Source organism: Mobula hypostoma, chromosome 29 (genome assembly GCF_963921235.1).
Source record: "Mobula hypostoma chromosome 29, sMobHyp1.1, whole genome shotgun sequence".
Taxonomy (NCBI): domain Eukaryota; kingdom Metazoa; phylum Chordata; class Chondrichthyes; order Myliobatiformes; family Myliobatidae; genus Mobula; species Mobula hypostoma.
In genome coordinates this window covers 4,591,564-4,604,850 of record NC_086125.1, presented here as the reverse complement: position 1 = coordinate 4,604,850, position 13,287 = coordinate 4,591,564, and the positions used below count along the sequence as shown (strand labels likewise).

Genomic DNA, 13,287 nt, shown 5'->3' with positions numbered 1-13,287 from the left:
ATGATGGGTGAGATCTGGTGAGGGGGAAGGTGGGATGGGATGGAGTAAGAGGCTGGAAGCTGATGGGTGGAAAAGGTTAAGGGCTGAAGAAAGAGGAATCTGATGGGCGAATGGGACATGGAAGAAAAGGAAGGAGGGGCGCCAGAGGTAGGCGATGTGCTGGTGGGAAGAGAAGGGGTGGGGTGGAAGCAGAATGGAAAAAGGAGAGGGCAGAATTTACTGGATAAATCAATGTTCATGCCATTAGGTTGGAATAAGGAGCAACACCAACCAAGAATAGCCTTGTTGTGGGAGTAGAGATGGCCATTATCCGATATGGCTGAATGGGGAAATAGAATAAATTGTGGCTATGGGGGGGTGGGGTAAATGCCTTTTGCAAGTGGTTTGTCTGGGGGCTGGGGAGGAAATCCATTTATCCCTAGTGTGCATCTTTCTTAGAGAGAAACTGCATTTGATTTGTCACTAATTCTCCCCTTTCAATTTAAAGGGCAGGGGGAATGGCAGTGTCACATTATGGTAAGACTCTTGGCAGTGTGGAGGATCAGAGGGATCCTGGGGTCCGAGTCCATAGGACACTCAAAGCTGCTATGCAGGTTGACTGTGGTTAAGAAGGCATATGGTGTATTGGCCCTCATCAATCATGGGATTGAGTTTAGGAGCTGAGAGGTAATGTTGCAGCTATATAGGACCCTGGTCAGACCCCACTTGGAGTACTGTGCTCAGTTCTGGTTGCCTCACTACAGGAAGGATGTGGAAACCATAGAAAGGGTGCAGAGGAGATTTACAAGCATGTTGCCTAGATTGGGGGGCATGCCTTACGAGAATAGATTGAGTGAACTCTGCCTTTTCTCCTTGGAGTGACGGAGGATGAGAGGTGACCTGATAGAGGTGTATAAGATGATGAGAGGCATTGATTGTATGGATAGTCAGAGGTTTTTCCCAGGGCTGAAGTGGCTAGCATGAGAGGGCACAGGGTTAAGGTGCTGGGAAGTAGGTACAGAGGGGATGTCAGGGGTGAGTTTTTACGCAGAGTTGTGAATGTGTGGAATGGGCTGCCGGTGACAGTGATGGAGGCCGATATGATGGGGTCTTTTAAGACTGTGGTCCCCAACCTTTTTGCGGACTGGTTTAATATTGATATTCTTGCGGACTGGCTGACTGGGGGAGGGTGGTGGTGGTGGGGGAGGTTGTGTGTGTTCAAGTTCAACAGTGCGTGACAGGGAATGAGGAAAGGTGCAGCTGACTCGTATCATTTCATATCGCCAAATCGTATTGTTTCCGTGCGGCCCAATAGTACATGATTGTGGTTTGGGGACCACCGTTTTAAGAGACTCCTGGATTGGTACGTGGAGCTTAGAAAAATGGAGGGCTATGGATAACCCTAGGTAATTTCTAAGGTAAGGACATGTTTGGCATAACTTTGAGCTGAAGGGCCTGTATTGTGCTGTAGGTTTTCTGTTTGTAGTCCATCCTCATTCCAATAGCTGAGCTGTAGGTCTTTGCGAACAAGGACGTTCACAACCTCTCAGGTTTGTGAGTGAGCTAATGGCATGAAATGGCACTGAAGCCACCTTTCCCATTTCATACTGATGTACTGGGACTCTGCCTCGTCACACTAAATAAATTGATACTGTGTTGGACAACTGCTCTTGGCTGTTTGTCACTGTTCACCGGGAGCTCAGCAATATTTAGACATGTACTGTGCCCAAATGTGGGATCCAGAAGAAATGGAAAATGTCAGCATCACAAATCAGCAAATGGACTGCTGCCTGCTGCTGTCCTTCAGTAAATTAATGCTCTTGAAGTCTGTTTATAATCTAACCCCTGCGACGAGTCACATAATGAACATGATCTCCGAACTTGGAAGGAGTAGGATACTAGGTGTGATGTGTCAAAACCTTTTCTCCTGGGAAAGTCAAAAGGGTTTGGGCAATCCTAACTTGATCTGGAACTTTTAAAATTATTCCTGTAGGCGATCAGGCTGTATTCCAGTACGGGAACAGAACTCTCAAGAAAGGAATGTGGGTAGCTGGATGGTAAAGAGGTCATGACTGCTATTTGCCTTCATGGGTTGGAACACAAGAATTTGAAAGTTTGGGATGTTGTGTTGTAATGAAGAATAATTTCTTTGGCCAGAGGATGGTGGAATTCATTGCCGCAAACGGCTCTGGAGGCAGTCATTGGATACATTTAAAGTGGAGGTTGATGGGTTCTTGATTAGTCAAGGCATCAAAGGTTGCAGGGAGGTTGCAGAATGGGGGTTGAGGAGGAAAATAAATCCACCAAGATAGAACGGTGAATTAGACTTGATGGGTGGAATGGCCTAATTCTACTCCAGTGTGTTATCTTGCTTTCTTAGTGGTTATTGTAGCACATTACAGCACCATTGGCTTGGGCTCTGTTCTGCCTTTGTGTGGTAAGGAGCTTGTACGTTCTCCCTGTGAACGCATAGCTTTCCACTTGACCAGTGGTTCCCAACCTGGTGTCCATGGACCTCAGTGGTATTGGTCCATGGCCTTGAAGGTTTGGAAGCGTCTGCTCCAGATGCTCTGGTTTCATTGCCTATTCCAAGACGGATGGGTTGGTATATTAATTGATCACATGAGTGTAATGGGGCAGTGTGGACTCATTGGGTCAGAAAGGCCAGTTAGTGTTGTATCTCTGAAACAAAAAAAAATAACGTGACAAAGTATTGTGTAGAAGACATTTGGAGTACTGTATGCATTTCTGGTCACTGCCCTATAGGGATAGTGTGCTGGAGATCACAGGTGATTGACAAGATGTTGCTTTGATTGGAGATTATATGTTGTGGGGAGTTTGGGGTTGTCTGGGCTTCTTTACTCTGGGGCAAGAGGCTGAGAGGTGACCTGATTGGGGTGTAGAAATTGAGGTACAAGATGGGGAGTGGTGATCTTTATCCTCTTGGTAGAGGTATCAAAAAGAAGAGCGTGGGTCTAATGTGAGAATTTTTTTAGGGCTGTCCAGCACTTGCTCATATAGAAGGACGCAAATCCCACATTTATGTGCCCTAATGCTGGTGCCTGCTGTAAGATCGGGTTGATTCCCACCACTGTCTGTAAGGAGTTTAAATGTTCTCCCAGTGACCAAGTGGGTTCCTTTTAGGTGCTTTGGTTTCTCCCACATTCGAATATCTCTGGGTCAGTTAGTTGTGGCCATGTTATGTTGGTGCCAGAAATGTGGTGATGCTCAATGGCTGCCCGCCACAATCCTTGCTGTTTTGACAGAAATGATGCATTTCACTATGGTTTGACTATACAAGCAGCGAAGCTCATCTTAAAGCATGGAAAATTCCTGCATTAGATCTGCAAATCAACATGTAAACACATCAGATTCTGCAGATACTAGAAATCTTGAGCAACTTGCACAGTGGTGGAACTCGAGTCGGGCAGCATCTATGGAGGAGAATAAACTTAATGTTTTTAGCAGAGACCTGATGAAGGGTCAACTTTCAGGTCCTTGCTCAATGTTAAGTTTATTCCTCTCCATAGATGCTGTCAAACCTGCTGAGTTCATTAACATTTGGTCTAATCAGCATGTGTTTAAAGTAAATTTATTAGTGTCGTCATATACAATCTAGAGTTTCATCTTGCAGGTGTTCCTGAAAATGAATTTCAGGGTAGTGCATGGTGACATGTTGGACCTATTGTGTTATGACCCAAGCCATTAGTGAATGGTTGCTGTTGGTCTTTCTGTTCAAAGACCAATTGTGGAAGCCGGTGAGTAGATTGTTTGCCTCCAGGACTGTGTTTGTCTGCATATTTTCCACTCTCCATCAGCCTGTAGCTGAACAGCTGCTGGCATCTGGATCTGCTCAAAAAAAGACTAATCTTGCAGAACCAGCCAGTAGTCTAGAGCTGGTAATAAAAACAATACTAAATTGTTTCTCCATATATGCTGACCCATCCACTCAACAATCAATCCTGTAGCATTCATTCAGTTCTTTCAAGTTAGAAATTGAATACTTTACAACTGTTTGTAAGTCTCTTTCTCCCCCACCATATTGCAGCTGATCTGTGGTTGTCTGTTAAGAAGCCACCTGCACCAGGAATGAAAGGGTTACCATATGAGGAACGTCTGGCAGCTCTTGGGCTGTATTCCCTGGAGATCAGGAGAATGAGGGGGATCTCATAGAAACATTCTGAGTGTTAAAAGGCCTGAACAGATTAGAAATGGCTAAGTTATTTGCCATGGTAGGGGAGTGTAGGACAAGAGGGCATGACTTCAGGATTTAGAACAGAGATGCAGAGAAATTACTTTAGTCAGAGGGTGGTAAATCTGTGGAATTTGTTGCCACGAGCTGCTGTGGAGGCAGAGTCATTGGGTGTATTTATGGCAGAGGTAGATAGGTTTTTGATTAGCCAGGGCATCATAGAGTATGGGGAGAAGGTGGGGGGGGGGTGGGGATGACTGGAAGAATTGGATCAGCCCATGATTGAATGGTGGAGCAGACTCAATGGGCCAAATGGTCTACTTCTATATCTTATGGTCTTATAAACTATCAGTCTTTATCCTAACAAACACTCCTTTGATCCTCTATTCTCCTCCTGGAAATATGGGGGGTGGGTGGGTGAGAGTAAACTGGGAGTAAGTCCCTTTGAGCTTTTGAACAACATGATCTGCCCAGCCGCCATCTTTCTCTGATTCTCTAACCTTGTAATCTGTATCTACCTCTGAAAATGCTCCTTCCTCTGTCCTTTGGAGGTCCAAAGACGGTCTCCTTCCTCTTCTCCTCCTCCCACCCCCAAAGGCTAGAAGGGAAAATGTTTGCCCTGTAAAGAGGTAACCTCAAGAGGGAAAAAGCCTCTTTTGGCATCCACCCTGTAAAGACCCTTCTGTCTAGTTTCATCTGCGAACCCCTCGCTGTTAAACTGACAAATCTGTCCAACATATTGAGTCTTTCCCAGTTCTGATAGAAGGGTTGAACATCAAATCTTGCCTGACACATTAATCCAGCATTTGTGCTTTCCTGTTCATCAAGTGCATTTGTGATTCCCAGCAGCACAAAATGCTGAAACAGCGACTGTTGATTCATTTCCATAGATGAGACCCTTGTTCAGGACTGAAAGGGAAGGGGGAGCTGCCAGAATAAAAAGGGGAAGGAGATGCCAAGTGTGTGGGGAAAGGTAAAGGGCTGGAGAAGCTTCAGTCAGTTGAGGTGGAGGGAAGCTGCTTAAAAACAATGAGCTCATTACCCAGCTTTAAAATTGGGCACTGGGACAGAATAGTTCTCAGGAGGTCACAGAGCCTGGTTCAACATTTAATGAGTGGCACTGAAGAACATCTTGGTGCTCACCTGTATTGGTAATTCTCACTGGTGGGAAAGGCAAGCAGCAGTAAAGTAACTTTTCTTGCCACAAAGTTTTGTCAACTCATTGGCCCTGCCCATGCAAAGGGGGAGGAGAGATGGAGAGAGCTGAAAACTGGAGCTGCTTTGTTGGGAGCTGGTATTTTAATGATTCAATTAACTCCATTTAATGAAGGGGCCCCAAAGCTCTTTAGATTCTAAATTTATTTTATTTATGACTTGACCCTCCATTCCTGCAACAATGTCATTGAGTCTTCCCATGTCCTGGGAGATTAAAGTTTTGAGATTGCTATGAATCACTGCAATTAGCTGATGTCCTAATTTCTTCTGCTTTTTTGAAAAACTGACTTGTTCACTTCACTTTTTTTTTTAAAAAGTCGGATCAGAAACATCAATTGTTCCAGAAGTCTTGTGTTATATGTCAGATGGGTGATATGTAGCTGAAATATCCTATTTCTCTGGAAGTTGTGGAACTATCTTACTAGTGTGGTTATTAACTCTTGAAGTATCTAATTGGTTAATTTTATTAACCAAACCAGGATATTTGGTGGAGGGGGGGGGGTGGAAGTTTAAACAAGAGCTTCTGCAGGCCCAGAGTGACCCACAAAATGCAGGAGGAACCCGACACCTCAGGCAGCATCTGTGGAAAGGAATAGTTGATTTTTCAGTCTGAGGCCCCTCATCAGATGCTTATTGAAGGGTCTCAGCCCGAAATGGTGACTGTTTATTCCCATGGATGCTGCCTGATCTGGGGAGTTCACAAATGCTGGATGTTGCTATTGAACTTTGTTAAAGGTGGATTTTCAAAAAAAGCCATCGATAAGGCAATTCCCTCCCCCCCCCCCCAAAAAAAAGGTTGGGGAAATGAAACTAGACAGTGTAGTTTTGAGGTAGGTGAAGTGATTTAATAAAGCTTGAGAGATGACTTTTTTACCCATTGTGGTGTGTATGTGGGAGGAAGTGGCTGAGACAGGTGCAATCCTACAAATGGCACTTGGGTAGGTACACGGGTTGGAAAGGATTAGAATGTTCTGGTCTATACTGGCAAATGAGACTAGTTTTGGGATACCTTGCTTGCCACAGACTATTTTAGCCACAAGAACCTGTTTCAGTGCTGTGTGATTGAATTTTATTGTGGTAACAGTTGGGAAATGGCTCCTGTAATTTAAATCTGTACGCCTTGAGCCCTGGGTGTACAGCGCAGAAATGTCTTCAGCCTCCTGTTTTCCAGTGAGGGGAAACTATAACATGTACAATCACCTTGCAACTCCATCGACTGTAGGCAGTGTCCTGGCGGATCTACTCTCGTTTGCGTTCTCTCCATTGCAACCTTGTCCTTCCTGTTGTGTCGACCACAATATGGTCTAACCAATATTTTGTGCAGTTAGAATTTCTCAGCTCTCGTACTCAGTGTCTTGCCCAATGTAGGTTGATTTGATGTACATCTTCACTACCCTGTCCATTTTCAGGGAGCAAGCTGTGCAAATGATTTTCCTCTGCATTTGGTCTTGGGTTTTCTCACTTTTGCCTTATCAGGCCTGAGGGGATTCGTTCTCCAGTATAGTGCAACCTGATTTAACGTGAATTCTGACTGGTTCTGATCAGTAATTCCACAGTGAGGTTGAGCAATGTTACCACTGGGGTTAGACCCTGCAGATTTGCAAGATTTAGAGAAATGGGCTGCTTTCTTCCATCCCTCTCAGAAAAGTAACTTTGTCTCAAAACCACAGATATATAGCCTAATTCTCCCCTATCTTTGGTCTTGTATGGTAACTCCTATTTCGCCACTGCTTTGTCTGAGCTCGATGGCACAACACGGGTGTGAAGGAACGTTGAAGGTGTCTGCCAGTTCTGCTCATCTCCCAGGATGTAGTGATTTTAATTTTTGGTTCAATGGGGTTTGCAAGATTTGGCAACCTGTGCTTCTGAGCTGGTGACTGTAGGTAGCCCAAAATTCCTCGTGCCTGCTTGTATGCCACTAATTCCCATACCTGATGTTCTTGTTTCGTTTGGGGGAGGGTGGCCATGTTGCCATGCCTGTTTTTTGTGTGCAGGGAGTGGTGAGTTTGATGTTTCTCTTTGAATGACTTGCATGGTTATTTCTTTTTGGCTCTGTGCCTATCTGGAGAAGATGAATCTCATTTGCGTACGCACTGCCTGCACACTTTAACCTCGATGCAGCCGTGGCGAGCACTCTAACTGGTTACGTCACCGTCTGGTATGGAGGAGCCACTGCACAGGACCAGGAAAAAGCTGCAGCCAATTGTAAACTCAGCCTCTCCACTGTTGAGGACGTCGTCTAAAGGTGCAGCCTCAAAGGCACAATCTATCGTTTAAGGTCTCCCACCACTTGGGATGTTGCCTCTTCTCATTGCCTCCATCAGGGAGGAGGTACAGGAACATGGAAAGCCATTAAGCCTTTGGAACAGCTCGTTTTTCCCCTTCGCCATCAGATTCCTGAACTGGCATTGAATCTATGAGCACTACCTTGCAGTTTTTGCATTTTGCACTAATTTAAGTTTATTTTGCATATTGCCCTGCACTGCTGCAAAACAATTTCATGATGTTAGTGATAAATCTAATTTTTGAAATATGCAAAGCCTAACAAACTAATAATCTAACTATGATCTTACTTTCCTCTCCTCTTCCACACCCCTGCCCCCAGGATGAGTGTGTCATTGGCGAAGTTGTACATCAAAAGTCGTGGTGCTCTATCTTCAGCCTTTGGGAGTGCATTCAGCAGAAAGACTACAAAGCATTGGTTAGGGAGTTCTAGGATTTGGACCCCAGTCACACCCTCTCCATCAAATGGATCAGAAAGTCTGAATGATACTAAACAAAGATTTGGAATTGTTTCAATGTCCCACTAGGTAAAAGGCATGGTTTGATTGCTCGTGCAGGCTTTGTGGATTGTGCGTAGTACAGGGGACTGTCGATGGTGGAGAAAGCACGGTTGTGGAGCGACACAACCTGGGGGAGCTCAGCAGTTTGGGCAGAAATTAGCAGTTGTTGTTTTAAGCCAAGACCCCTCAACTGAAAAGGAAGCAGGCAGAAGCCAGAATAAGTGGAGGAGTCAAGCAGGCAAGTGGTAGGAGGGGATAAAGAATGAAGCTGGAAGAGAAGACTGAAGAAGAGATCTCTGTGGAGAGTGGGCCAGAGGGAGGTGTTGTGCAGGTGAGGGGAGAAGGGAGGGAAGTCAGAATGGGAAAAGAGGAGGGGTGGAGTGGTAATAGCAGATGAAGGGAGAAGGGGTAGGACAGGAGTAGAAGAGTTGTGGATCGTATTCCTATCAATTGGACCAGTGAAACAGTAACTGTAACATCCTTTGCTTCAATTAAGTTTGGTGGCATTTCAGTGGTGCTTTGGACACCTTCCAACTTGTCTGAGCCATGCAAGCCTGTTCAAACCTGAGTACTGGTGGTTTAATTGAATGTAGATTAGACTGGCTCTTTGTCATATGTACATCGGAACATGCAGTGAAATGTGTCAACGACCAACAGTCTGTAGGTTGTGCTGGGGGTGGGTTGAGTGTTGCCATGCTTCTGGCACCCACCTAGCATGCCCACTACTTGCTAACCACGACCCGTATGCCTTTGGAATGTGGGAGGAAACCAGAACTCATGGATAAAACCCATGGGGAGAAAGTACCACCTCACACAGTGGTTAGAATTGAACCCATTTCGGTGATTGCTGGTGCTATAAACTCGTGCACGAGAGGCATAGCCACATTAAAGTGTATTTGCTGGCCTGTGCAGAAGGGAATGGTAAATTTCTCATTGAATTTAACACTGAATATATTAGTTTGAGAGCAGGTGACTTTATTCTCAGTTTGCTTTCCATATTTAACCTTGGGGTACCAGTTTCCAATGGCTTGGACTCCTCTGCAGAACAGGCAATTTTCCAATCCATGGCCGCCTGTAATTTCACAATGAGGCCACACACAGGTTGGACGAGCAACACCTTGTGTTCTCTCTGGGTAGTCTGTAACCTGATGGCATGAACATTGATTTTTCTCTAATTTCCAGTAATGACCCCCCCCCACCATTATTTATTCCATTTTCCCCCTCGCCTATCTCCTTACCTGCCCATCTCTTTTCCTCCTTCCATGGCCTTCTGTCCTCTTCCTCCTTCTCCAGCCCTGTATCTTTCACCAATCAACTTCCCACCCCTTTAATCTGCCCCTCCCCCTACTGGTTTCACCTTTCACCCCTTCACCTTCTAACTCTTGACTCCTCGTCTATCTTTTTCTTCAGTCTTGATGAAGTGTCTGGGCTTGAAACGTCAACTCCAGTCTTTTTTTCTATAGATGCTGCCTGGCCTGCTGGGTTCCTCCAGCATTTTGTTGCTTGGTTCAGTAATCTTGCTGTGCAGAATAACTTGCTGGATCCTCCAGGTTGTGGTATTGCTTCCTGTATTAGTCTGTTAGAGCTCTTAAAGATAGCAGAATCAAAGGTTATGGGGATAAGGCAGAAACTGGATACTGATTGTGGATGATCAGCCATGATCACAGTGAATGGCGGTGCTGGCTCGAAGGGCCGAATGGCCTACTCCTGCACCTATTGTCTATTGTTCCTGATCAGGTCATTCCTCCTCCACTTTCTCCTAATGCTTACTTGTCATGGTCTGTTTCCAGCACTTTGCCAGTTGTTTGGAAAGTCACACGTTAAACTTAACCTGGAGATGCCAAAAGCTAGATGCTGAAATCTGGAGTAGAAGGAAATGAGCTGCTTGAGGAACCTGTTGGGACAGGCAGTATCTGCAGAAGGAAGTGCAGAGTTAGTTGTATAGCAATCAGATTTGCATTCGCTATGGTCCAAGTATCCCCGTTTCAATGGAACATCATCCATAACTTTAAACTCCCTTCATCATTGACACTTTCTTGGCACACGCACTATTCATAATATTTGCATCTCATTCACCATACCCTTCGCTTAGGACACAGAATTGGCAATACTTGTGGATTCCTTTTCCCTGTTTATTGTCACCCAGACTTGAGAACCCGGATGTGTTGTGGGAAGGGTGGAGTGAACTATTTTCAAACCCTGGCGCTCTATCCCCAAAACAGTAGGAGTACATTCACCAGGAGAAAGGTCACCTTCCAAAGGGGGAGTATGGATGGAGCTGTCCCAGACCAGGTGAAAGGTCTTAACCTGAAATTGTCAACTGTCCATTTTTCTCTAGATTCTACCTCTTTTGCTGAGTTTCTGATACTTTTTTCTTGCATTAATCCTGACCCTCTTCCTGTTTCAGGTGTTGCCTTCCAATATTAAAATACCCCTTTATCTTCTGTCTTGCTCTAACTTGGAAATTTTGGAACAACTGGCTTTTTGTGCTCAAACAACAGGAATTCTGCAGATGCTAGAAATTCAAGCAACATACATCAAAGTTGCTGGTGAACGCAGCAGGCCAGGCAGCATCTGTAGGAAGAGGTACAGTCGACGTTTCAGGCTGAGACCCTTCGTCAGGGCTAACTGAAGGAAGAGTGAGTAAGGGATTTGAGAGGGGGAGGGGGAGATCCAAAATGATAGGAGAGGACAGGAGGGGGAGGGATAGAGCCAAGAGCTGGACAGGTGATAGGCAAAAGGGGATACGAGAGGATCATGGGACAGCAGGTCCGGGAAGAAAGACAAGGGGGGGGACACCCAGAGGATGGGCAAGAGGTATATTCAGAGGGACAGAGGGAGAAAAAGGAGAGTGAGAGAGAAAGAATGTGTGCATAAAAATAAGTAACAGATGGGGTACGAGGGGGAGGTGGGGCCTTAGCGGAAGTCCCACCACTAAGCACATCTTTCCCTCCCCCCCCCCCGCCGCATTCCGCAGGGATCGCTCCCTACGCAACTCCCTTGTCAGTTTGTCCCCCCCATCCCTCCCCACTGATCTCTCTCCCGGCACTTATCCGTGTAAGTGGAACAAGTGCTACACATGCCCTTACACTTCCTCCCTTACCACCATTCAGGGCCCCAAACAGTCCTTCCAGGTGAGGCATCACTTCACCTGTGAGTCGACTGGGGTGATGTACTGTGTCCGGTGCTCCCAATGTGGCCTTTTATATATTGGTGAGACCCGACGCAGACTGGGAGACCGCTTTGCTGAACATCTACGCTCTGTCTGCCAGAGAAAGCAGGATCTCCCAGTGGCCACACATTTTAATTCCACATCCCATTCCCATTCTGACATGTCTATCCACGGCCTCCTCTACTGTAAAGATGAAGCCACACTCAGGTTGGAGGAACAACACCTTATATTCCGTCTGGGTAGCCTCCAACCTGATGGCATGAACATCGACTTCTCTAACTTCCGTTAAGGCCCCACCTCCCCCTCGTACCCCATCTGTTACTTATTTTTATGCACACATTCTTTCTCTCACTCTCCTTTTTCTCCCTCTGTCCCTCTGAATATACCCTTTGCCCATCCTCTGGGTCCCCCCCCACCTCCTTGTCTTTCTTCCCGGACCTCCTGTCCCATGATCCTCTCATATCCCTTTTGCCAATCACCTGTCCAGCTCTTGGCTCCATCCCTCCCCCTCCTGTCTTCTCCTATCATTTCGGATCTCCCCCTCCCCCTCCCCCTCCCACTTCCAAATCTCTTACTCACTCTTCCTTCAGTTCGTCCTGACGAAGGGTCTCAGCCTGAAACGTCGACTGTACCTCTTCCTAGAGATGCTGCCTGGCCTGCTGCGTTCACCAGCAACTTTGATGTGTGTGGCTTTTCGTGCTGTTATCTAGAATGGTGTCCGGCTAGGATGATATGTTGGTAGCCCTAGCATTAAGGAGGCAGTTATTTCTAAAACTAATGGAAGTCTTTATTTGGGGGAGTGGTGGGTGAATTTGTTTCACGCTTGTCTCCTGGAACTTGTTAAAAATGCAAGTTTGGTTTTTGAGTAAGAATCTTGTACATATCTGTTTGAGTTGGTGCTGTTCTGGTGTGTAGTGAGAAATCTCTTGAGCAAGTTTCATACACTTACAAGGTATAGATGGATTTCTCTATGCTAGATTATTCATTGGCTGGAGTAACCTGTCAATCATCAAATCTGTAGAAATTGTCAATGGAGGGTTACAAGGAGGTGAGGGATTGGATGAATCATTTGGTAATATATCCAACTGCAGCTAGTAACCCTAGGAAACCTGACATTTGATGCCATACCAAGGAATGGACAATACCATGTAGAATAGGTCAAAGTTTATCATGTTAAGAAAATCAAGTTCAATCGTAATTCAGAACTACAGTTTGATTTCAAGTAGCAGGCTTCCTGTCAAAATAGTTTTCTAAAAAAAAATCAAATATTCTATCTTGGTGAGGCAGGCGTGGCATTATGCTCCAGAATTAATTTTTTTTTCTTCTGTTTAAACCACAGCCTCCTGCTCACAAGAACTCGGTGCCATGAAGTCTGAAGAGTCGGATGGATCTCCTCCAGATGTCCACAGCTCAAATGAAACCACAACTGATAAAGGTGCAGCGGCCGTAAAGAGGCCAATGGGGAAGCAGAAGTATGATGGACCTGCCAAAGGGAACCCAAGTGCAAAACCCACCACTGGAACTCAAGCCAAAGCCAAGGTGGTGACCACAGGCAGTAGGCAACCAATATCCGGTAGGCCACCCTCTTCCCAGACGACTCGAGTGGCCGGTGCTGTCATTAAGAAGAGTAATGACCAGGAGCAAAAAGCCTCTTCGTCAAAAATTGCACCAAGGTCTGGCATGTCCTCTCATGCCAAAATAATGGAAAAGAAAATGGCTGCCAGGAACAAGGCTGTGATGGAGAGCACAACTTCCCCCAGCAGTGCTGGTGTTGGTGGTAACCAGCCCAATCATGTGGAGAAGGGTGGCTCAATCAAGGCACTGCCCACTAGTAAAGCTGTTCCTAAAGTCAAAACCTCACTACAGCACTGCTCTACCTCTGCAGGTTTGTGAATTGGTTGATCCTTTTTTAAAAAAGGACTTGGGGAGATGAGCTGTTGTATGGA

The 13,287-nt window shown here is 45.7% G+C and overlaps 1 protein-coding gene across 1 annotated transcript in view; it reads left to right on the top strand.

Annotated features, from left to right (window-relative positions):
- LOC134339463 (BTB/POZ domain-containing protein 8-like) overlaps positions 1–13,287 on the top strand; it is a 129,609-nt gene that overhangs the window by 90,174 nt on the left and 26,148 nt on the right. Inside the window, exon 2 of the mRNA XM_063035996.1 lies at positions 12,681–13,226. Within this exon, the coding sequence (XP_062892066.1) occupies positions 12,707–13,226 (520 nt within the window). The 5' untranslated portion in view covers positions 12,681–12,706. The remainder of the gene's footprint in view (positions 1–12,680; positions 13,227–13,287) is intronic.